The sequence below is a fragment of the Rhinichthys klamathensis genome, unplaced genomic scaffold (genome assembly GCF_029890125.1).
Source record: "Rhinichthys klamathensis goyatoka isolate OS25496 unplaced genomic scaffold, OSU_Roscu_1.1 h1tg000133l_1, whole genome shotgun sequence".
Classification (NCBI taxonomy): Eukaryota; Metazoa; Chordata; class Actinopteri; order Cypriniformes; family Leuciscidae; genus Rhinichthys; species Rhinichthys klamathensis.
This window is the reverse complement of record NW_026606668.1, coordinates 2,533,910-2,560,519: the sequence shown is the minus strand read 5'-3', so window position 1 is coordinate 2,560,519 and position 26,610 is coordinate 2,533,910. Positions and strand designations below refer to the sequence as shown.

Here is a 26,610-nt window from a genome sequence, read left to right as displayed (position 1 = left end):
ACACTCTATTCCAATGCCTCAAATACTTTTGTTCAGATATACAATATGACCTTTACATAATCTTATTTTATAAAGCTTAGTTCTATTTGTAGGATGAGGTTCCTTTTTGTTGTTATTATCACTACAAACTCTATTCTGAATGGCGCATCCCTTGACACACTGTACAGAATTTGCAGTGAATTTTGTTGGTGTAACATAATGCAAAAATTACTTTTGTCAGTGTAACATAATGTCAGATTATTCTAGGGTATATTAAATAATATTCTAGACTTAATTAAACCAGTTAATTTAATTAAAGCACATTTTAGGTTTTAGCCATGTTGTTGTCAACTACAAAAAAATGAAATAAAGCTGAAATGAAATGAAATGAAATAATAGATGAAAAACTTAAACTTAAAAAAAAACTGAAAGGGAAATAATAAATGTTGCTTCGGCAACTAAGATAAATAAATAAGTTAAAATTTTAAAATAATCAAAAATAATATAAAATCGAATAAAAATTACAAAAGCACATACAAATGACTAAAACTTTAATTAAAATGAAACCTGAAAAAAGACAAATTCAAAATATTAATAAATAATAATATTATATATAAAATACTAAAATAACAGTTTTTAGCCTTCCTGACTTTTCTTAAAGTGATAAACTTTGTCTATTTTTTTTTTTTTTATATGTTTGACTATCATTTGGTACCTTATCTAATGCAAATTTAAAGAGCAACAAAAACAAAGAATTATTATGACATTTTATTAATATTATATCATTTTTAGACAACTTTGCTTAAAGCTGAAAGAGGCCAGGAATTCTTTGCCTGCATGTGTTCCTTTCCAGTAAGCTGTTTTATTCCCCTGCGAATGACAGAGTTGAGGTGGTAAATGTTGTAGAAGTTGTATGAAATACCTTCAATGTTTCTTTTCACAGAACCACCTGCTTCATTTATGTTGGTGTTTTTTTTAATGTTCTTGACGAGGTTATACCTAGTTCCTCATTTTTTTGATTAGGAGCATGGAGGGAATTTGTTTCGAGGTCAAACCCAGAGATGACCCAATCAAAGATCATCCTCTCTCTGCCCTTACACAAACACTTCCTGGATCAGTGGATAAGAGGAAGAAAGAGGAAGGGGAAGAGGAGATTAAGTACAGGCTAACTCTGGTTGGATCTTTGGCCATCCATCCACAGACCACCATGACCATGCTCCCCTGGGTAGTGGCTGAGATACGGAGGCCCCGGCCGGGGGAGAAGAACGGAAACCATGAATTTAATGGCACTTACTCTCCAGAGGTCAGTTTATTTATACATGTTGGAAGAAAATACTTTACAGAAAAACACAGCAATGTAAAGCCTAATTGTAAATGTATTGTAAACATATACACTACTGTTCAAAAGTTGGTGTCGGTAGTTTCTTATGCTCACTATAAAAACACAGTAAAAAACGTATTATAATTTCAATTAAAAATAACTGTTTTCTATCTTAATATGTTTTAAAATGTCTGCAGTTTCACATGATCCCTCAAAAATCATTTTAATATGCTGATTTGGTGCTAAAGAAACATTTCTTATTATCAGTGTTGAAAATAGTTGTACTGCTTAATATTTTTATGTAAACCATAATATGTTTTTCTTCAGGATTATTTGATGAATGGAAAGGTCAAAAGAACAGCATTTATTTGAAATATTTTATATAACGTTAACTGTCACAATATAATACATCCTTGCTAAATAAAATTGTTAATTTCTTTAAAAAAAATCTTACTGACCCCAAACTTTTGAATAGTTGTGTATATGAAACATCTTGTAGAGTAGAATTATTGAAGACGGTGTGTACAATCAGGGACACAAAAGTGTTTTTTTATTATTTAGATGAATACTATGGCATAGTATAACAGTATTCGTGTACGTACATAGAAGAATACCATGGTAGCACCATAGAACTATTTTTTCTTCTTCCCTCTGATGGTCCAAGGTTCGAGATCAACCTGTGGTATTGCAGATTTCAGCCAATTCAGTGAGCTGCATTCTGGACACGGCAGGACCGGGGAAGCCATGGGACCCATTGCAACATATGGTTCTGTTTGATCACAGGCCACATCGTATCACCAAACTCATTCACAACAGCCAGGAGCCCAGCTATTTTGGCTGTTTGCTCAGAGAGGAGAATAAAGCAGCCTGCTATGTATTCCGCTGCCAGGACCAGCTGAAGGTAAGGAGACATTTTTGGATTACTGTAGCTGCATTTGAACTCTGGATTGATTCATTAATATGGACTGATTAATGTGAACTTCAAATTCAGTTAAGCTAAATCGAAATGTAATGGACTCCAAGCAGTGTCACACAATTCTTTGTGGACTATGACAAAACATTTTGTAGTTTTGAGTTTGTGGCTCTTAGAACTGTTAGAGGGTTTGCCGTATAGGTGTTATTTTCACACATAACTTTGAAGTGAATCTCTTTTGATGAGGGAAAGCTCAGAGGTTTAAATGTCAATCCTCCCTCCTAATGGGTGTGTGCATTTGTGCAAGTATGAGTTTTGTGTAAATAAGATATAGTACCATAACAACACAATGACAATCAGAGAGAACAACTAATTTTATTTTTATTTTTTACCAGAGTGGAGCCCATGCATAACATTCCGTCACATGGTGGGTCGATGCCGTGCTATTAATATGCGGTTGCTAAGGTGTTTTAGTGGTTGCTAGGTGACTTCTTATTGGCCCACCCCAATCTTAAAGGGATAATCCACCCGAAAATGAAAATTTACTCACCCTTATGTGGTTTCAGACCTGAATGACTTTCTATCTTCTGTGGAACACAAAAGAAAGATATCTTGAAGAACGTTTTGATCTATTGAATTCTATTTTATGGACAAACAGAATATTTTTTCAACAGACTTTTATGTCCTTTTAAGTCTTGAGGCCAATTCACACCACACAGACAAACACCAACAAAAAAGTTGGTCGTTGCATTTAGAATTTTATGAAAAATAACTCTCATGTTCACACTGCCGTAAAACGGAGGTTTAACATTAACTCAAAGTATGAGCAATAATAATTGTGATTCTTGCCTTAACAAGCAACCTTAATCATAAAGGTAAATGAAAAGGTACAAATTTCACTAGGTTATAAGGAAATGTAAGACAGAGGAATAGTGTATTCTTCACATAAAGGTTAGCACATGTGGCTAACCTTATAAAAAGCGCTTCATGTGTATGTATGTGGGTTTACGAGAGAGACTGATTCTTGTTCCAAATGTGTTGTAACATGATGGCCAGTAGCACATATTCATTTAGCTGTCTGTCTGTAATAAAGCTAAAACCCAGTACAAATCAAAACAGGTTTGTGAAATAAGAGTAGCCTATAAGGTGTCTTTATTGTAGTGATAAACAATGGTGGTTTATTACAATGGACTGATTGTTTTTGAATATTGACTCGTAATGATGGATTGTCTGAGATATAGATTGTGAAGCTTCCTTCATAAACCTGCATTTAGGCAGGATGTAAATCTAAGTTGTCATAGTAACCATTTCCTGTGTCAGTGAGCCAACCGCAATGTGTCTACGGACTCTCTGCGACTGTCTATTGACTTGATAAACAAGACAACGAGATAGAAAAAGAGATAGACAGGTGTTCATGTCACTGTCTTCTGACCACCTGTCACTCATGTGCTTCCACTTCCCAAAATCAGTGTGTGCGTGCATGTCTGAATGACTGAGATTCAGATCATAGTGATGTTCCCTCAACTTCACACGCTCCATGTTCTTTTTTTAAACTGAAAAACAACAAATGACCTCTTCAACCATAAATTATTTTCTATCAGCTTTCATGTCACCAGCCAATTTAAAATAACTTAATTCCATTTACTCTGCCTTTCATGTGAGACCCTACAGCTGTGCTTAAGCTCAACAGCTTAGCTTAGCATATAGCTAACACCTTTGTATCGTTTCTTGTTGTTCATTATGTCTTTGTAATATGGTGACAGCTGTGAAAAGTCACATTTAAGCTGTGAAAGTTTGTGAAAGTTACATTGTAGTTATGGATAACTTAAAGTCACGATGAAACAGAAGAAGCGACAGATATATTCGTCTGTATTGTGACGTCCTAAAAATGGCAATATTTTTCCTTTGCGTTCTTTTGCGTACACAACACCATTGTCAGAATGTTCCCAGTTCACATGGATCCACGAAAATGACAAAAAACAGTGAAAATATTTTATAGACTGGATGGAGTTTTGGTTCCTTGCCACTGTTGCCTTGGCTTTTGGCTTGCTTAGTTGGGGGCATTTAATATTCAACAATATTATTGATCTGCCTTACTTAAGGTGGACGTTGATGCAATTTTCTTCTAGAAACAAACTTCGTTGTATTATTTTCATGTTATCACTGTGAAGCTGCTTTGATACAATCTGTATTGTAAAAAGCGCTATATAAATAAAGGTGACTTGACTTGACTGAACACATAATACGCATGTGCATGATGTCACAGTTTTCACAAATTCACGTTAGTGTAGTTTACACAGAGACTTTAATGACTTTATTGTAGAGACACGGAGACTTTAGGACATCGTTGTCACAGTCTGTACAACTTTTTGTTTCGCAGGTGTTGAAAAAAATTATTTTTGACCAACTCCAGTTTTTTCTAAAGTGCAATGGAATTTCTGAAAGATTTCAATCTGGTTTTAAGTCTGGTCACAGTACTGATTCTGCCCTCTTGAGAGTTTTAAATGACATCTATCTATCCACGGACACTGGTGACTCCGTGGTTCTTGTACTCTAGATCTATCAGCAGCCTTTGACACTGTTGACCACTCTACCCTGATATCCAGTATTATCTGGGGATAAAAGGTATCGTCCTCCAGTGGTTCCAGTCCTATCTCTCTGATCGGAATTTCCTTGTCAAGTTAGGCAATTTCTGTTGCGCATCTAACCTGTGGTCTTCCTCAAGGATCTATCTTGGCGCCTTCTCTCTTTTCTCTGCATATGTTACATTGGGCACCATTCTAAAAAGACATGGGGTATCTTTTAACTGTTATGCGGACGATACACAAATGTATTTACCAATTAAGAGAAAGGATCCTTTTGCTTTTTCATCATTACTAAGTTGCCTAGATGAAGTTAAATCTTGGCTGGACCAATTTTTTTTATTTTTAAATGAAAACAAAACCGAGGATCGTTTTTGGGCCCACTGTTAATTCTCAGGCTGATTCTGCTTTTAGATCTTCACGTGTACGGAACCTGACCGTTTTACTAGATGAGTCTTTAAACTTTGACAAACAAATTTCCTCTGTAATAGGCTCTAGTTTTTATCAACTTCGTCTTCTGTCTAAAGTCAAACCTTTTCTTAATCATAAAACTCTAGAGATGGCTGTTCATGCTTTTATCACCTCACGTTTAGACTACTGCAATTCACTTTACTGCGGCATTTCAAAGTCTCAAATTACTCGTCTTCAATTAGTGCAAAATACTGCTGCAAGATTCCTTTTTAATAGTGTTCCTTTTTAAATATAAAAATAAAATGAACTTGAACTTTAACGTATGAGTTAATCTGATCTCATTGGTATGTTTTCATACGGTACGCGCCCCAGTCACTGTTAGTTTTAAGGGTTGGGTTAGGGGAGGACCATCATGCTTTTTTCAAAAAATCGTACATTTCCGTATGATTCACATTGTATGAATTTATACGTAATTATACGTAAAAAGGATTCTTTATTCACCTCAGAAATCTAGCAAGATTGCACCCTAAATTTCTCTGTAGCTGAAAAGCTGATGAAATTATTTGTTGTCTCTCGGATAGATTACTGTAATGCCCTTTAAGCCAGAGTCTCTAAATACACACTTAATAATCTCCAATATGTACAAAACTCTGCCGCCAAGATCCCGACTGGGACCAGGACATGCATGCAATCATATTACTCCTGTTTTGGAGTCCTTGCACAGGCTCCCGGTCGGGTTCTTTGTCGATTTTAAAATTATGATGCTGAGCTGACATACAAAGCATTACATGGCTTGGCTCCTCATTATTTGCAATGCAAATCCCTTACACCCCAAATCGCAGACTACACTCCTCACAGTCTAATTTGTTGACTGTTTCACAAACCCGCTTAAGATCTATGGGTGACAGGGCTTTTTCTGTCTAAGCTCCTACCCTTGGAACTCTCTTCCTCTTGAACTCAGGAAGCTCAGACCTATGACATATTTAAAGCTCAACTCAAGACATATTTTTTTAAAACTAGCATTTTGCTTGTTGATGCTTATTTTGTGCACAGCGATTTGAAGCTGCTTTTAAAGGCTCTCTATGAAATAAAATCTATTATTATTAGTAGTAGTTGCCACCTTGATAAAAATCAATTTTATCAGATTTAGGTTAAACAAGAACACATACTAATGACATAGCCTACAGTTGTGAAAAAAAATCTAAATTTATATTAAATGTTATAAAACAACATGTCTCACTGAATATATTTCATTTGGGGAATTTGAAAGAGTCCCTTCATTTGTTTAACTTGTGGGGTCCAAAAGCCTGATTCTTGCCTGAATCTTTTTTTTTTTTTTTAAACCTAAAAATAATTTAATTTAAACCAAAGTTATGTTGTAAAATGAAGAAATATTTAGAATGGGTCACTATATCTAGGTCACTAAGCAAAAAATAAGCATGCGAAATCCTCTAAAGTATTGTTTTTTTTATTATTGAAGTACAAGATTCTTTGAACCATTCTCAAATTATGCTGGATAACATGATAGTTAGCTTCTGTCATTAAAGCAAATGACAGGTTAAAAATGTATAGGCCTATTTAATATTCAATTAAACTTTTTACTTAAATTATTAAGCTTAGCTATAATATAATAGCTATGTGATGAAAAATATTTTACTAAATAGGAGAAAAATGCTATATGTTAATACAGTTTGTCAGATTATACGGTGTTATAATTTGTGATGAAATGTATTTTATTAGGCTATTTAGAACTATTTCTGTTGTGACTTTAAAATCCTATCTGCCAGTGCCACCAGGTGGTGGTCAAATCCTGAACATGGAAAATCTCTTATGCATGGAGAGTCAATTATTATTTCAGTCAACACCTTTTAATATTTATAAATAATCTTAAACCCAGTGTAAACTAAACTAAATTATGCTCAATTTATATTGCAACTAGTAATTTTTCATCTCCCTTCCCATATGATCTAAACGAAAATTATTTTTCAAGCTTACAAATTAGCATTTACCACTGAACACAAGATAGTTTACTGACAAGCCGTTTGTATTCCCATGGATGTGATATGATCTGCTACCTCAGTGTAGTTTTCTCGCAACATCATGTGAATGTTACCGTCACATCCCACTGAGCGCCGCTCAAACGGTCACACACACTACAAACTCCCACTAGTTTCACTTTCTCCATGAGATCTGGATGGCTGAAGCGATGAAAGCGCGCTTTCACATCTTTCATTTACTGCGGAGGGATGTGAAAAGCGAGCAGGAGACAGTGAGTACCTTTATAAAGTTTCTTTGGAATTTGTTTAGTTGGAATTGTATGTGTGTTAGCATACTTAGCTAGTCGGTTAGCCACTAATGAGAGATTTTAGTGAACGTTAGCCCATTGCACCATAATTTACTTTATTTTTATTTAATTAAATTATACAGTTTTCTCTCTCGTGAAAAGTGAATAACGAGTTGTTTATGTAAAGCATTAAAGTAACGTTACATCTAGATAATTAACTTAGTAAAGTTGTCTTGGCTGTGTTTCAAAAACTTACCGAGCTGCCTATCAAGACAGCATTTCTGGACATTGATTCAAATGTTCATGAAGATAGTGATGCCCACAATGCTGTCAAGGTAGGTAGGTCACTATGTTTTGAGACAGGCAGTCTATCTGCTAACGTTAGTTTTTTAATAAAGTAATATTCAAGTATTAGGCTATATTCAAAAAGTTTATTTGTACTAGCCTATGGTCTAAATCTAGGTAAACAAACACTGTAAATGGCGGTTATTTGAGAGGTCAACTGTAACAGTAGCTGTAATAGTCCTTTATCTCTATGTAGAAAGGGATTTGTTGAGATGGTTTAAAGCAGTTTTGCAATGTACTAAATTCAACATATTGTATCAAACATGCTGAAAAATGACTCGAACAGAGATAAAGTTACTGTTGAGAATAAAAGGGTGGTGCAGTTTGTTCAGTTCAGTAAGTGTTTTCATTCAAGCAGCAGTCTGTTCCTATATAGACTAATGACACTCAAGGCATTGTGTAGAGTAAGATTGATGGTGTGTCAGAAACATCAAGAACAAAATGGGGAATGTGCATGGGAAATGTCAATCATTTACATGGACTTTAAAGCTGTTTTTGTTCATGAATGAAAGAGGGCAATTAATATAATTTATCATTTTTCTCCCAGCCTGCCATAATATGTTGTGTGTTGTTCACTTTTGTAGAGTTCATTTGATTGTTCGGCTCTTTTAACTTTTTAGATGTGTGTTGCTCAGTGTAGTTTCATTAGGTTTTCCTTTGTGTTTTTGTGCTGCCAGTAATTCTTCAGTAGTAGCCTAAATAGAACCACTTCATTTTTAGGTGTGTTGTCACATGTCCCGCACTCGGTGGCACCTCATGTGACCGGTGCTCCCTCCTTCTTTTAAAGAGTTACTTAACCTATGTGTCAGTGTATGCATACTTTTTAAGCTTTTAATTTTTAACACTGAACTTGAAACCCTATAGTGTTGTGCATGTGTGTTGTTCTTGCTGTGGAGAAGGGCTGGGTGATATACAGGACAGTCGCAACAAATATTATATTTTTCAGCTTTGTGACAATTTCAAAATGTGAGCAAATACAGCCATTGTTGCAAAAAAATGTGCAACAATGTGCAACAAAATGTGTCATTTTCATTTATATGCAGCAATATAAGAAAGCAGTAATATTAATGGTTGAATTGGAATCATGAATCAATTCATAAATGAATCATTAGTCTAGTCCAAGTTTTACATTTACATTTATGCATTTAGCAGACGCGTTTATCCAAAGCGACTTACATTGCATTTTAATGAACACATTTACATTCTTATCAATTCTTGCTTTCCCTGGGAATAGAACCCGACATTGGCATTGCAAGCACCAACGCTCTATTGTTTGAGCTACAGGAAAGCTTTTTTGAGCTATAAAGTTTTAATGGAACTCCATCCATCCATCCATCCATCCAACCATTTTCCTGCTTATCCTCTCTAGGGTTGTTGGTTTTAATGGAACTATTCTAATTATTTTAATTTATTTTTATTTTGTTTTATTAAAATAAAATAAAAAATGTTTTATTCAATTATTCACATAAAAGAATCAAACTTTGATCGAAATAATTGAACTTTTAAACTATTAACTATTAGTCTGTCATTTAAATTGTTTATTGTTTTGATAGCCTAAATGTTGTTATTCACTTTTTTTTTTTTTAAGCAAACATTTTTTTACTTTTTGCTAACTTTTTAATTTTTCTTCCCGGTTTTTATCTTTGTTTATACTCTGTAGCACTTTGGGATTGTTTTTAACTATGAAAAGTGCTTTGCAAATAAAATATATTATTATTATTATTATTATTAAACAAAATTATTTGTAGGTCATAAAAATGCATGTACATTCTAGTAGTAATTATACAGTAATGATGTTTAAAACTTTTCTATAAATAAATATAGCATTTAGCACAACTGATTCCGGACATTGCATCCTTGCAGTTTATCTCATTATCATATGACTAATTATGCTGTTTTAGTTGAGTGGTGGTTGTGGCGATGAGATTACATCATTGTCTAGTATCTCCCTTCTTTTCCTGTGACTTAATGACCTCAAAAACCTGAACTTTGAGATTGTGGTCTTGTGAGTGGGTGTGCTGTGGAGTAATGGGCAATGTATGCTGGAAATCATTTTGTGTTTTCACACAGTTGTTTTAAAAGTCTATAACAAAGTAAATATGACAGATACATTCATGTAAATATTTGTAAAATGTCACAGATTTAAAGAGTGTTAAAGTAAATTATCTTTGACATTTGTTTGTCCCTCTTTCCCCAAAGTTTTCCAGCATTGTGTGTGTATAGGTGTGTGTGTCTGGACAAAGTCAAAGCTGTTTTTTTTCTCCGGGTTGGAGCTGTGTGGGATTTCCCAGACTCCCTTGTGTTCTGTCTATCTCTCTCCCCCTCACTTGTTTAGATGTTAATGGGTTTGGTGTGTTATCAAAGTGCTGAGACAAGCTATTTTTTTTATGATTATGCCAACAGTAAAGATGTTTAAGCTGTTTGTGAGTGTGACTGTCTAGGTATTTAGTTAAAAAGGTTGACTGTTTGTTGACTGGTTTAAGTCTCTGGTTTAATGATCTGAGCTTCACCAAAGCTGCTCGCCACTTTCACTCTTCCATCGCGGGACAGGAGCTGTTTGTTAGGGTGTTTTCTGCTCTTCTGTGTTAATGCCAAGCTGAAAGGGTACTGACTTCTCTTTATTTTTGGATTACTCACTGTTCCAGCCCTCCTGACTTCCTCTATGTGAGTGAGTGTGTGTGTGTGTTACTAAGTAAGAACAGACCATGTGTTTGTCTGTCTTAAGTGTTCTTGGGCACAGAAAACCATGGCTGGTTGTTCACGACAGAGAGGGATGCATATAAGCACAAGTCATACTGCATCAAACAGTGAAATATGTGAAAAGTGGCTAACTTTGAAAAAGTGCCGTTCACATCATTAACATGTCTAGAGAAATTTCATTTTGATTGAATTTCTCTAAAGATGTGTATTACCGTAAGTGAGAATTGAATCATTAAGAATAATGGGAATAAAAAAAAAACCCTCAAGTATCCAGATGCATGCATTACAGTATGTCACAATACAAAAAATAATCCTAATTGTCATTATTTTATTATTTAAAATATTTTTTCCCCATTTTATTTGGTTTATATGACCTAGACCTTTTCGTGAGATTCACCCATGGGACACATGCCAGTAGTTCCAGTCTTTGGCAGGCTTGTATCTTTAGGCTGTAAGCAAACCTCCACACAATCAAACACTGTTACCCGAGATGAAGCCATCCCAGAGAGAGAAGAGAAAAGGAGGAGGAGGGTATGAGAGATTGTAACTTTGCTGTGTTTCTGAAGGTGATATTCCTAGAAAGATGTCATGGTGCGGCGCTCTGACTGAACCACATTGTTCTGAATCAGCATGGGAGGCGGAGCCAGAGTCTGCCTTAAGTCCCAAAACAGAGGAGCAGTAAGAGAGGGAGTAACATAAGAGAACAGAGAAAGCTTTGAGGGACTTGCGCTTAGCATTTGAAGGTACAGAAAAGTGAAGGTGAGGACGCAGGAAAGTGAAGAAAAGAGATATAGCTGAGATTGAGGGATGAGGGAGAACACAGGAAGGTGACGATCAGGTTTGGACATGCCTTCTCTGCGTAGATGGCTGAGTCAGGTAACTTATATGAGTGTGAGTGTGTCAAGGTCATTTTGTCCATTGTTGTCATTTATCATCACAGCATTTCCAATGTAAAGTAAATATCCGTATCATTTTATTTGTTTTTAAGAGTCTTTAAAGCTTTGCTGTTTGCTGGTCATATGCTTGACAGCATGGTTCCCATTGGTGTCTTCTTCATCGATTAGGCTGAGAGCAAAACTTTGACCCTTGAAGCATCTGAAGTTCTGAACTGTGTTGTGTGGTTAGTTAGATGTCTTATTTTTGCCTTTTCAACAGACATTATAGTCTGCTTATGCATAGTTTTAGATAGCAGCCAATTATTTTCTGATATTCCTGTTTGCAACAGGCTGTTATGCAAGACAAGTCTTGTTGATACTTGAATATGCAAGTTCATCATCTTTGGCACAAACGCTTGCAACCTTGACTTATGAGATTGTTAACAAAAAGAAGTGTCTTGTTTGAAGCGGACTGAAAGTCTAGCCTTTTTCAGGTCTGTTAAATATCATTAGACCAGATCTTCTGCTTTTTCCATTGCAGAACATCATTAACTAGAGTTCTGTCATTTTCACCATTAATCCAGCGTTGCAGCCTGTGAGATCTGTGAGAATTAAGTTGTTGGTCAAATTTATTCCCTTTCATTTGTTTTCTTCTTGTCATCCTCTTCTCATAAAAGATGGCCAATGAAATTACTCTCACACTGTGGTAGCCAATCAAATTATTTCCTTTAAACGCTGCACTAAATAGATTAAACCAATTTTTGGGTGAACTAACCCTTTAAGCAAGGTAAAAGCAGATCTTAAAATTAGATGAGGCATTACTGTAGCTTTATAAAATGCAATTATACAGATAAAAGCTATTTTGACTGGTCAAAATTGGTAAAAGCTTACGAATCCAAGTTCCGATTTACTCAATGGGCATTGGGCAATGACAGATCTAAGTGTTAAACTGCCTGCTCTGGTTTCAGACTGGATTTGGATGGGGTTTGAAGTCAACATGAAGTCAAACTTGGTGGTCATTTATACCTACTTAAAAGGACAGTTCACTCCAAAATGCAAATTCTTTCATCAACGACTTGAGGGTGAGGAAATGATGATAGAATTTTCATTTCTGGGTGAACTATCCCTTTAATACATGTTCCTAGTCGTATCGTGTACAGACAGTTCATCGGTGCATGTTACCCCCTAAGAAAAAATAAAATAAAATAATTATCATGAATTGATGGATAAAATCATGATTTTATCTTATATGGAATGTTTTATTTCAATATGAAATATGTAAAAGTATGAAAGTTAAATTGGTATAAAGATCTTATTTCGGATATGATAGCATTAGACAATGGTTGATTGTACTTTTGGATTCACAGTAAGACTTTTAACACCTTTATCTGATGAAGAGAAATGTGTTGATCATGATGAGTCAGTATCCATCACAGTATCCTGTTCTCGCATCCTGAAATTCTGATGATCAGGCCCAACCGTTTTACATAAACATGCACACACTTTGACTCACACATTAGAACATGCTGAATCAGACCCAGGCACATAAAAAAGATAATGCTTTGTTTGATATCTACATTCAACCACATGCACTGGATTGCTTTCTGACCAGTGCTCTAATGAAAAGCACTCATTTAGAAACATTCAGCTGTGCGATTGCTTTGATTAGCCAAAGGGTTTGTACTGGACTGCCCACATAGCAGCCTTTTGAAGAGTTCTTTAGCTGATCGCATGACTGGGCAACATCTCCACATGTACTGAGAGTTTAATACGTTTAAACCAGCACATATAATCACACCAGTTAACTACACTAGTTAACTACGCTCTCTTTTCTAATTGACTAGTCACCTTCTTTCCCTGTGTGTGTGTATATCACTGTGGCTACAAAACATATTTGCACACTATAATTAAAATATCAAACTAAGTTGCATCTGCAAACAAATGTTGCAAGAGCTTTTCTGAGAACTAATTTCACTTTTAACCAATTTCACCCAAGGTCATTTGTTGTAACATTTGAGAAGCAGAAAGTATCCAATTTGTGTCTTCATTTTGAACAGAATAACTATTGTTTTTGTGATTCAAAATGTAACAAATGTTTTGCTTGATGCAAAAATGCAACTGGGTCATTCCGTGTCAACTCAACCAGAGGTCCATGGCTCAAATTTCTGATTTAGTTAATATTTTTTTCTGTAGTAATCAGGAGTAATCCACTATTTTGTAGAGGGGTGTCAAAATGGCAATCTTCACCTGAGATTTGGATCTAAATGAGAGGGGTGTAAAATGACTTTAGAAAAATGCCAGCATCATTATTTTATTTTTACACAGAGATTTGTAGGTCTATTAGTAAAATCTGTTGACTTTATAGCAATCTTTGTTTCATTATATGCCAACGGTGAAAACAATAATGATCAAATAAAAAAATTTTAGTCAGGGAAGTTTCTGAAATTTGGTTGATTTGACAAGGAATGACCCAACTAGCTTTAGATGTTGTCTTCAGGCATTCGTATTGCTTTGATTAGTCGACTACTTGTTCAGACAACCTATAGACTAGTCAGTTTTGAAAATATGTAATTTTGCTGATCGTATGCATCTTGCTTTGATATCTTTTTAATGCTGTGTCATTTGTGTGTTTTTAAAGGCCCTGTTAGCGACATGTCCACCAACCCGATTCTTGCAAACCTGAGCATGAAAAATAATTTACAGGCAGAGAATGGCTGGTATGGGTTACGTTTCCTATACAACGACAATACAACACTGCTTAACTACCATAGTACAATTCTTCATTGAAGAAATCAACTAGCTAGTCACCACTGTTTCCTGAAACCGTATTGTCGCAAATTTGTTTGCTCAACAACATTGGTTGATGTCACACAGGTGTAAGAGTAATAACTTATTTTTTATTAATCCGCTTGAGACCAAATTAAAAGGGATAGTTCACTTTGAAATTAATTTTTGATATGTTTTAGCTTACCTCAAGGGCATCCAAGATGTAGGTGTCTTTGTTTCCGCAGTAGTTTCAATTTTGATAATTTTAGGTCAAACCGTTCTTGTCTGTCAGTCATATAATGCAGGTCTATGGTCACCACCTCAAAGAGCATGCACAGAGAAGTCCAAATTAAACATGATTTAATGACTTGTAAATGTAAGTACACATTGATGGCCTAAGACACGAAACGAGTGGTTTGTGTGAGAAAACGAACAGTATTTATATCTTTTTTACCTCTTGTAAACACAGCCACGTCCAAGTGATCTGAGGGTGCGGGCGCTTCGGTCTGTGCGTTACAAGAGGTAAAAACGATATAAATACTGTTCATTTTCTCACACAAACCGCTCGTTTCGTGTCTTAGGCCATCAATGTGTACTTACATTTACGAGTCATTAAATCATGTTTAATTTGGACTTCTCTGTGCATGCTCTTTGAGGTGGTGACCATAGACCTGCATTACATGACTGACAGACAAGAACGGTTTGAGCTAAAAATATCAAAATTGAAACTTCTGCGGAAACAAAAACACCTACATCTTGGATGCCCTTGAGGTAAGCTAAAACATACCAAAAATTAATTTCAAAGTGAACTATCCCTTTAATGCCAGATTTTTTGCTAACATTACAGGCATGGCAGCTGAGGACTAATTCTTATTTTTTCTCAGTTATTTTTTTAATTTCCAGATTCAGTAGTCTTTTTCTTACATAGGCCTACTAGAGCATGTACGCACGCACATGCACACTTCAAAAACGACGATTTAGATCTCTTGACAAACTAAAAGACGTAAATACAATTTTTATATTATTCAAAATGAAAGATATAAATTGTACTGAATGTCAGCAAACAATAAGCTATGCTTCCAACCACAGGTCGATAGTTGTTGTTTCCATCACGCAACTTTGCAATGCTGTTTGCGAATATTCGTTGAAACTATGGTTTCGGGAAACACTGACTCGTTGAACAATGTCGACAACGACAGAACTTGTGACCATAGATGGATATCGATGCTTTTGGGAAACGCACCCCTGATTGTTTTCTGATATGCAAGAAAAGCGTGGGCCATTCCCCAAATGTTTATTTTATTTATTTTTTGCTCTTTACAGAGAGCATGTGAAAAAATCAACAAAATCGGTTACAGCATCTTTATCTGGGACGTGTCCAAGTTTTGGTGCCACTGCACATACAGTCAGCCTTCCAGAAGCCTACTACGTAGTACACTGTTTTTGACCCTTTAATAATGTTTATTGCCCATGAAAGACTATCCAAAGTGGTGGCAATATTATATTTTCTTAGTTATTGAATGACAATACAAGAATCACTAGATTGTGTTGGAACTACATTGAATTTCTGGTCACATGCCTGTCCCATTCAGTGCTTATGAAACAACTCCAAATTGAGCTTGTACTATAGCCTGAGGTATTTTCCCAATGTTCACTGTTTTCTACTGGGCCAGCCTGTTTGACTTTTTGTTTTTTTTCTATGGATGTTGCTGAAATAGACTTTAACTTAGTTCTGCATACCAGTGAATTAAGATTTGATTATCAGAAAAATAAACTGTAGCTAAATTCTGCAGCTGTCTGAAGCAGCAGACACACTCTTTTTGCCCTTTACAGAGAGGTGACCATTTTTGCTGTAGTCATTCATTGAATTAGATCTGAAATAGCATGTTTTTAATACCATGATTTGTCTTGATAAATATAAGTACATGAGCATGATGGGATAAATACAGTGTAAACATGTTATCAAAGTTAACATGCATAAGTACACCTGACTTACATTAACTCAACCTCTGCTTGCTGAGAATAACAGAAGGCTCAGCCTTTGCAATTGAATAGATCCCTCTATTTTTTCGCCCTATTAAAAAAGGATTTTTCTACAGTCCTTTTTTGAAAATGCCCACCGTGGAGAATTTTCTGGGTTAGTGGTAAATTCTCCAGTAGTTTCACTCTTTTTAGATTAGTATCACAGGAAATAGTTATAGAGTGGTATTGCTTTGTTAGTGCGGAATAGCCTTTCTGCAAAGGAATTTAAATGTGTAGCTTTGTTACTTTTATGCATACATAAACAACTAGTCCAACCATTTGTCTTATGGACAGAAATGATACATGAAATTGTGTGTCTTTTGTGGTGAAGATGTATCAAATTCTATCATTTTCAATCTGATAAAGCAGGAAAAACAACTGAGGGATCATGGACCCAAGCCATATCATCAAAATGTAGTTAATTATTGTACATTGTTAATTTTTTTGGATCACCGTATTCTTTGACACTTCACATGAGCATTTTAATTATTCTCTAAATAATCTCATATTCATAACAGAGAAAACTATAGTAATTCACAATGCAAAAATACACCATGTAAGACTTCTAAGAGATAGCACAGTTCTTGTAATATAACAAAGTATTATCTTTATAATAGTCCTAGCTACTATGAATATTGTGAGGAAATGAAGTGTGAGTCTATCTGTCATGTTTCTCAATATGTTTTTAAACTAAAAGTGGTAGGCTAATGTTTTGCAAGACGTGGTTTCGGGCAGGTGTGCTTAAGTGTCTGTCACATTATCACAGATATTGAGGTTCATACAGTAGTTCTGAACCCTCTGCTTCTGGAGTGACATTTAGACTCAATTTTATTATGGTAATGTAACTGAAAGCTAATGAAATCATATTCCCTCCACGATTGTAATGATGTGCAATGGAAAAGATTCAGTGGATGATTCATGGAACCGTTGATGCCAATGCCAGCCCTTTTTTTTAGAGTATGGCTGAGGCTGACTGAGAGTAGAGAATACAGTTGCACTGGTAACTGAAAACTTTTGTGATGCATATTGGTCAGAGTGACTAGTTTACACTGTTTACTTGACCTCATTCTTTTTCTCTTTCACGTCTGTCCTCCAGGTTCCAGAGATCATCAGCACTCTCAGACAGGCCGGCAAAAGTTCTGCCCGACAAGAAGACACTACCTCACCTCTACCCAGCAACGATCAGCCAGATGCCTCCTGCTCCACGGCAATGACGGCCGATGCAGCAACAGCCTTTTCTAAGAAGTTTGAGGTGTTGTTCTGTGGGCGAGTGGTGGTGGCCCACAAGAAAGCACCACCCGCGCTGATAGATGAGTGTATTGAGAAGTTTGGACGTGTCAGCGTCACAGGCTCACTTGCAGCAGGCATCAGGCGGGCGTTCTCGCTCAATCAGGTTACACTCAATTTTTTTTACAATTTTTTTATTCCGAACACAATACTAGATTGTGGTTATAATACTAGATTAAACTTTCTGCACCAGGGGTTTTTACTGATGTAGAAAATCCTTTTGTTATGTGAATGTGATTTAGCATAAGCTCATAAATATCCTTTTTTTCTTCTTTTTTGTTAATATTATTGTTTTCCATATGTTAGAATCTTATCATTTTTCAATCAAAACTATATAATTAAATAAAACATCCCTCCCCACACTTTATGGACTTACTTTTCTAGTCATTATATTATATTATATTATATTATATTATATTATATTATATTATATTATATTATATTATATTATATTATATTATTTAAAGCAATATCATATTTTATATTTATTATATAATATTAAACGTCTACTTTTAATATTTATATTATATCTATTTTCATAGCACCATTTTCGTGACCATCCTAAAATTTCAAATATTTTTTAAGTACGTTTTGTCCTTAACTGATAATTGTTTCACTTCCAGGTGGTCAATGGAACAAACGAGGGAGCAGATGGAGGTGGAAAACGACCTCTATTTTTCAAAAGAGATCAGAGTTTTCCGTTTCTGCAAGGGTTGGATGAGAATGGCCTATCACCGGAGCTCCAGCGACGAGCAGCAGATGGAGCCACCGGGGTCCAACCCACCAGCCTACAGGAGAACAGAACCATGCTGTTCACAGTGAGTGCCACACACACACTCCCTCACACATGCAAATATAAACATCAGAAGCAGAGGTAGGAATGTGTCGATGTTTGCTAACCGCCACAACAGTAAAAAGAGCAGCAGAAGAAGAGACGATATTTGCACCAACCCAAAATAAGGGCGTTTCTCAATACCAAGTACGCAAAGTTTGGACTTGCGTCCTTGGAGGTTCGGACTTGCCAAGTTCAGCTTAGGAGTACAAACTGACGAGGACGGGAGTACGCAAGTTCTGTGATTCTGCAAATGGAACAGCAGCGTTTTTGATAATGTCACTCACCTCGCTTTGGCTACTCCGGTTATCTGTATGTATATTTACAATCAAATGGATATCCATTATATAAGTATAAAGTATAAGAAGAATAAATAAAGACATGCAAACAATTTAGTCAACTACTTCAGGTGGGACTAAATGCTGCTAGGTGGAACAGACTAATTTGCAATACTGTCTGCTCAAAATAAATGAAAAGAAACCTAGCATTGGGGATTTGTTGCTTTTTCCTGTTGTACCGAACTCGTATCGAACCGCGACTCCAAAACCGAGTTATGTACCAAACCGTGACTTCTGTGTACTGTTGCACCCATATAATATAATGATTCTTTTTGTACTGATACTTTAGTTTAAATCAGGGGTCGACATCCAGGTGCGAGATATCTGAATTAAATGCATGCGCCTCTCTCACTTTTTTGCTCACGTTCCGTTTTTAGAGTTAATTTAATGAAAAAGCTAAGTGTTGTCTCAACATATATTGGGATGTGTTGCTTATGGGTTAGTTGGCAATACACATTAGTAGTTTACCGTCAGCATTCAGCAAATACGCATTTATATAATTTAAACAAATCTTTGAATATCTAATAAACATGTTATTTCACAAACCTTGCAGAAGTAGTTGAATCCAGCTGTCAGATATTCTGAAGTGTGCATTTGTAGCCTGCATGAACATGTTCTCTGTGCATGACAGTCGGTCTGTATGAATTGAATGCGGACAGGAGAAGACTTCAGCTTCACTGGAGACGCTCGATCGACGCGCTATATTCAGTTGCCCACTTTCATATGTCATTTTCACTGTGTGCTGTATGTAAAATTAGCGTCTATATTTGAAAAAATATGATTCCCAGTGCGCACAAACGTACCAGATTACTGAGTGCCGTGTTGGTTACAGTGCTTACTTTTTATTCATATTTTTCAAACAATTTCTCTATTTGTGAAAAAAAACGTTAGATTAATTAGCTGCGAAGTACTTGGTAGCCTTGTCCGCCTAAATGAATTATAAATAAACATAAAAACTAGTAGGCTATTTGCAGTATATTAAATTGTTTTTGACCTAATTATTTTGCACTGAAATGACACTTGAGTCTGTCGGCTCTGACAGCGTTGCATCACGTGCAACTGTGCAATATTATAGCCTATGATTTAAAAAAAAAAGTACAACTAATGATATCAGCACAAGAACCGTTGAGGAATATGCGACATAATTTAGACAATTGTTTTTGTCATATGTTATAATCCATGTTGGGGAAGTTACTTTTAAAAAGTAGTGTTACTCGTTACTTCTTAAAAAAAGTAATCCATTACTTTACTTAGTTACCCCATCTGGAAAGTAACTTATTACGTTACTTGTTACTTTTACGTTACTTTTATGTTGCTTGACTTTGGGCAGAACCCAATATCTGTTCCTAAATGCAGGGCTTAAAGTATTCCGGCACCGTGACGGATCTCCGGCGTGCGGCCGTGAGGAAAAAATGATTATTTTCGCATGCGATTCATTTTTGTCCAGCTTTAACTGTTAAAATATTTAACGCAAAAACGCAGCATCCGTTCTTTCTGTCATCCTTTATCTAGGGCTATATGACCATGTTCTTGTTCACGCAAATGCTTTAAACCACTCATGCGCGACAAGACAAAAGAGAACGCGCTGTCAGTGAATGTCCTCCTGACACACGCGCGCACACACACACGGCGCACAGAAAGGCGCGCGCCAGTATCGAGTTCTCTTTCACGCTTGAACGAACAATAACACACACATTTATGCCAAAATGTCAGTTTTGTCGAGTAACCTCACAAGAACAGTCTTAAATGCGTTAAATAAAATCTTAAATGGAAGTAAATAGTAGTGAGAGAATGAGATGCATGAGATCCTGTCAGCAGCGACAGATCTTAAAGTGACAGGAGCCATTAATTATGTATGTCAGTAAAGTTAACCTAAAGAACAAAGGGAACAGAGAAAATTACTAACTGCTCTTGACTAAAGAACGCTTGTAGCTTTGATAAGGATTAATCTATATTTCATTTATAATTTATGCAGTGCAGACTGTTTTATAACCTTATTCAGTTTCTGTACGGTACAGGTAAATGACATTTATTATGGGTTTAATGAGGATCGTCTTAAGTTCACTTAAATTAAAGGTTTTTTATATTTTTTGAAGCCTAATGTTTAAATTTTGGGGGAAAATCATTTTCATCGAGACATCAGTAGCTATAATTTAGTGATACTGGCTTTCATTCATAAAAAGATGGCATTAAGATACAGCTTTAATACTTAATAAATGGTGCCATTGAAGATAAGTCCGTCTGCCAATCCCCCCCCCCCCCCCAAAAAAAAGTTCAGGCTCAGGAATTTTTTTCACTTTAACCCCTGTAAATGTGTATGCCTACATAAAGTATGGCATTGGGTTGGGCTAATCCAAAAAAGTGAAAACAAGGGGGGTGCTCTGAAAACACCCCCATTAGCAATTAGTGCTTTCCACCTGATGAAATTAACACGGCAAAAAATCGACCAATCAGAATTTTGGTAGAGCCTGAACGTATCGACCAATAAATTGACTAGTCGACTGGGAGATTACAGCCCTACTGTCGACCACTAATACACAGTCCTTCACTGAGGTTACTAAGCATTCACAGGGTCACAAAGAACAACAGCTTTTATGCCTTTGTTTAGCCCAGGCCCTTTTGTTTGTTCTTATGTGAATCACATCTAGATCCATTTCACATTGACCTTTTCACATAAAATCTGCTTTCCTAACATAATCCACAAATCGGATTTTAGTTGAAATGCTATCTTTTTTCATGAGAAACTTGCAATCCATGATTATATAATGATTCTCCCAAATATTTCATTGATATGTTACATGGACATGTATAACACATAAACATTACTCAACATTATCTCTAAAGCCATGTAGAAACCTGTTTGGACATCTGCTAAAGGCTTTCAAAGCAGCTCTCTTCGTCTTACTATTTCTCTGTAGAGATACGGCACACAATTAAACATTTTGAAGTGTGTGTTCTGTGGTGTTTTTAACATGGCTTGTGGTAATTGGGATGCTTGCAAGTGTGTGAGAGGTAAGCATGCCTTAAGCCTGTGTGCATGCATGGTCAATTGTGCAGGTGTGTATCTGTATGTGGCTCTTTTATGGTCATTTTTGAGTCACACTATGAGGCAATTCCTCTGTCTCTTCCTCTCTCATTCTCATTTTCCCTCTCTGTCTGTCTCTGTCTCTAATTTGAATTCCATGTTCCTCTCCCCTAAGTAGAGTGTGAAATGGTATGTCAGTGTTGTAGCCTGAAGCACATGTTGAAGCCTGAAGCACATATATATTCTCATTAAACAAGTCTCTGCTAAAATCACCACTGCTTCGATTCACACTAATCTGTACTCCTGCAGTGGCCTGAAAGTATTTGGACACATAAATCACACTTAAAAATGTATGGTTGTCATTGCATTACATCACAAAATATCAAACCAATTGGCATATGTTTTAATGAAATGTAGTACACTTTTCAAAAGAAATAAAAAAAAAACATTTCACAATTTTTAAAAAAAGATTTTTTGATGTTATTTGAAAGAAGTCTTATGCTCCACAAAGGCTGCATTTTATTTCTTCACAAATAAAAACAATAATATTGTTAACTATTATAACTAATTAAAATAATGGTTTATATATATATATATATATTTTAAAATATAATGTATTCCTATGAAATAGAAATGTTTTGTAATATTATAAATGTCTTTACTGTCACTTTTGAACAATTTGATGCATCCTTACTGAATAAAAGTAAGAAAAATCATACTGACCCCAAACTATTGAACTGTAGTGTTTAAAATGGATATAAAATAGAGTAGAGGTTTCCACCGGCTTTAAACTGTAGCCCGAACCCGATCCGTACCCGAGATCATTTAACCCATTATCATTTAACTCCGAAGCAAAAGAGAAAAAGCACATGCTTACCCATTTTGACACTTTTCTGGGTGAACATTCATTCCTCTGGAACTCAAACTTCAAAACAAAGTTTGCGCACAGTTTTTTTTCTTTAAAACTATTTTACGCATGTGCTCTTGTTCTCGCGTAGTCTTCCGGTCACAACACGGCAGACACCTCGCAAATCTATAGTTTTTGTTTAGTTCAGAACCCGAAGCTATTTATAAAACATACACCACAAAACCTTGAAAAACCCGCCGGGCTCGTGTCGGGTAGCAGAACTTTTACATTAGAAAACATTCTACATTAGCAGAAAATTACATATTTTACATATTTACAAATGACATACTGTGAAAAAAATTTCTTCGTGCCTTAAAGTAGCTTGAATGTAACTCTACACCCTTGCTTCATTTAGTATAAGCAGATGCATGAATATGCTAATTATCCCCGCCTCCACTCACTCACACCAGCTCAGAGATCCACTCGCTCAAGTTACTCAAGTTACTGTAGTAAATGCTGCACAATGGTATTACTCTTTGCCACGGTGGACACATAACTGTAATTAATATGATTTGATTTTGTTCCCGTTTGCCATCTCAGTCTGCCTTCTAAAAAATCAGCCTAGAAACACTTTGAACATCATAGAACGTCAGTGGAGAAAGGCCTATAGTTCATCATAACATCGTAATATACATCATATACATAATGCACCCGCAATACTTCATACCAGCAGAAAAATATACAAAGATAGCTGGCTTCTCTTGAGACTCCCCTGCTTCACAGAATAGTTAATGATGCTAATGCCCGCCTGCACATTGACATGATTGGTTCAAGGTAGTTTGTGACGTAAGAAACAGCATTGATTTCACACCGCGTTTTTGAGACTGTCTTTGGTTCACTGCAGTTTTGATGAGAAAATACTCAGTCAGCAATGGTGCACATGGTTTGTCTTAAAGCAACACCAAGTAACGTTTCCTCTGCGGTCGCCCTACAGGTTGGAAGCGGAATTGTCCATTACCGCTGTCGTAAATAATTTAGCCTACCGCAGCCTACTGATTTTTTACTTTTACCACAATTAAATCAAATAAATTGTATTTATTTATTTACCTTTATTTTAACAGGAAGTCTCATTGAGATTAAAATCTATTTTACAAGAGAGACCTGGCCAAGGTATCAGCCAGACAATAAGACAACATTTTTAAATACAAGTACACAATAGAACAGAAATATTAGAACATGTATCCTCTCAACAAAAACAATCACAAGCCTCCATTATCCCTAAATTCTTTTTATGATGCCTTTAAATTCACCAATAGACAAATTTGTCTAGTTTTAGATATTTTTGCTAATTATTCCATGCCCAGCCCAGGATGGAGGAGGCTGCATGCATGTATAATATGTCACCATAGTCAATCACAGTTTCTACAAGTTTCTTTTTGGTATTAAAAGTAAAATTTGAGTTTCCTGATTAGATTAGCAATATAGGCAATTAGCAAAAAGTTTATCGTCTATCCAAATGCCCAAGTACTTGTAAGATGGTTCCCTTTCAATAGTTTTACCATCAGATGTAGAAATGCTAAGGTTATCAAGTACTTATGAATGTGAATTTTTTTGTGAACTTTTTTCTGTGAATATAAAAGCAATTTTAAGCTCACCAGAGCACTTTGCAATGACTGTTAGACCAATTAATTCATGATTTGTTTGATGTAGTTTGATTAGTGCACATGAACAGGTTTGTATTTATATGGCGATTCACTGGGGTTGCACCCTTTTATATTGTTGTCGATTGTTTCAAAGGCACACAGAGTTAAAATGGGGATTGTGCTGAGTAATATATTGTTAAAAGATGCACACTGCAAGATCCGATCAGCACTTCCTGTTTCTCTGACTGGAAGCTGTCAGCTCCTCAGCAGGAAATTACATGGCAACAATGAGAGCAAGTTAAAAAACAAGTTTTTTAACTTGCTAACTTAACAAAGTAAGCAAGTTAAAAAAAAAATACTGAATTGCCTGCAGCAGCAGCCCCGGTGTTATGAAATTACATTGTGGTCATTCTGTTCCAGTTTTATTTGTTTGTTCTTTTCTTGATAAGGAAGTCACATCTAATATTTTTATCATCCACAGGGGAAGAAGTGTGCACTTATGTTTTTAATGCTCTCTAAAGTTGTGAAGTCAGTGATCCTATCTATGGTAACAGGATAGCATTTGCCCATAAATCAAAGCAGTGTTTCCTGTACTTTATTCAGTGGCTGTGCTGCAAAATAAATGATATTTTAGCCGAGTTGTGAGTTTGGAGTCTGAATTGGATGTATTATTATAAAGGACCCAGTCTCTCTCGTCACAAAGACAACACAAGTTTCCTGGCTGCACGCAGAAAGCAAACATACAGTGTGACAAGTGTTTTATGAACAAATGATTTCAGTTCTAAATAAAAAAGTTTCGTCTGAATGAACATACGGCACTTGCTGACTTGATGTTCATATGGCAATGAATTTTGATTCAGTAAATGGTATTTTAATTAGAACAGTACCTAAAGTATTATTGTATTTTAATGTGTAGCCAGCCATTCATTATAGCAAAATAAACTTAAAAGGGTGAACAGAGAAAATAAGCAACAACACAACGTTCTCTCTCATCTCATTCAATATCCTGGATGAATAAATGCTTGCTGTATCTAAAACTATGAAGTTATGATCTCATCTGTTACACTACAGAGGAAAACTGGAGGCGGGTCAAATAATATAGTGGTTGCACAGAGATCTTGTCTCACAGAGAAAATATGTGCATGGTTATCTGGTGAAACCCAAAACACACACACACACACACTGATTTGAATTTCAAACATGTTGTTTACTCTGTAAAAAAGCCTCAGCTCTGACATCATTTGGTCAGCATCCCAGGAAGAGCTATCATTAACGGCTTTGAGCGCACATGCATATATTTACTCTTTGAAAGGAGATTTTCACTCTCCATCATTTTTATCTACACATACACATTAATTTATTAATGTATGTCTGTCTGTTGCAGATTGGGCGCTCTCAGATCTTTCTTGTAAGTCCCGACACTAAGAAAGTGGCCATAGAGAAGAGCTTCAAAGAGATTTCCTTCTGTTCTCAGGTCTGTTTCATCATGTTGATGCTAAGCTGTTGTTGTGGCCAGTTAATTATCTTATGCCTACATAATGACTTTTAGTTAAATAGAGATCTGATCAACAATCGGCATGATTGAGCAAGACCTCAAGCAAGCTGAATTCCTAGTGTAATTAACATAGCTGTAAAGAAATCATCCCTTTGTCTTTGCACTTGTCTAAACCTGTTTTCTAAATATTATTATCCATATGCTGCATCATAGTATCTAAACAAGTATTTGACAAGTATACAAGTATTGTTAAAAGTATTTATATACTTATTTTGGGGTCAGTCATTGAAGTAATTGATAATAAATAAGAAATGTTTATTGACCAGCAAATCAGCATATTAGAATGATTTCTAAAGGATCATTTGACAAGAAATGGCTGAAAATTCAGATTTGCCATCACAGGAATAATTACATTTGAAAATATATTAGGAAACAGAAATTTTAATTTTAATAATATTTTACAATATTACTGTTATTGTATTTTTGATCAAATAAATGCAGTTCTTTCAACAACATAAAAAAAATCTTACTGACCCCAAATCTTTGAACGGTAGTGTAGTTGTCTAGGTGACCCTTTACATGTGGCTCCTTGGCTCTTTTTCCCCCTCATGAATTTCTTTTTCTTTTTTTAGGGTATTCGTCACGTGGACCACTTTGGCTTCATATGCAGGGAGTCGGTGGAATGCGGAGGCTGCCAGTTTGTTTGCTATGTTTTCCAGTGTGCTAACGAAGCTCTGGTGAGAATCATGGATGAATAGATGGCGGGATGAAAACATTGTTTCCATCTGATGAACGTATTCAGAATAGTTCCTTTAGAGAGGACAGAATAATTAGGATATTTGATAATGGTCTTTTTCAGTCAAGTGAGGTTGAAAATACAAAGTGCTATGAAACATCAGAAGGAAACTATAAGTATGTTGGAGATTATTTTGCACGGATTGTTTT

General features: G+C 35.7%; 1 protein-coding gene across 5 annotated transcripts in view; it reads left to right on the top strand.

Moving 5' to 3' along the window:
* Positions 1-1,004: 1,004 nt before the first annotated feature.
* Positions 1,005-26,610, top strand: part of tbc1d1 (TBC1 (tre-2/USP6, BUB2, cdc16) domain family, member 1) — a 65,415-nt gene continuing 39,809 nt past the window's right edge. For 3 of the 5 annotated variants that reach the window (XM_056256826.1, XM_056256825.1, XM_056256824.1), the window contains exons 1-6: positions 1,005-1,282; positions 1,965-2,201; positions 17,295-17,591; positions 18,109-18,303; positions 25,555-25,644; positions 26,298-26,402. In XM_056256826.1, the coding sequence (XP_056112801.1) occupies positions 1,007-1,282; positions 1,965-2,201; positions 17,295-17,591; positions 18,109-18,303; positions 25,555-25,644; positions 26,298-26,402 (1,200 nt within the window). In that variant the 5' untranslated portion in view covers positions 1,005-1,006. Of the gene's footprint in view, positions 1,283-1,964; positions 2,202-7,319; positions 7,476-11,209; positions 11,412-17,294; positions 17,592-18,108; positions 18,304-25,554; positions 25,645-26,297; positions 26,403-26,610 lie in introns of those variants that run through there. The other 2 variants (XM_056256827.1, XM_056256828.1) reach the window with 2 other exon arrangements.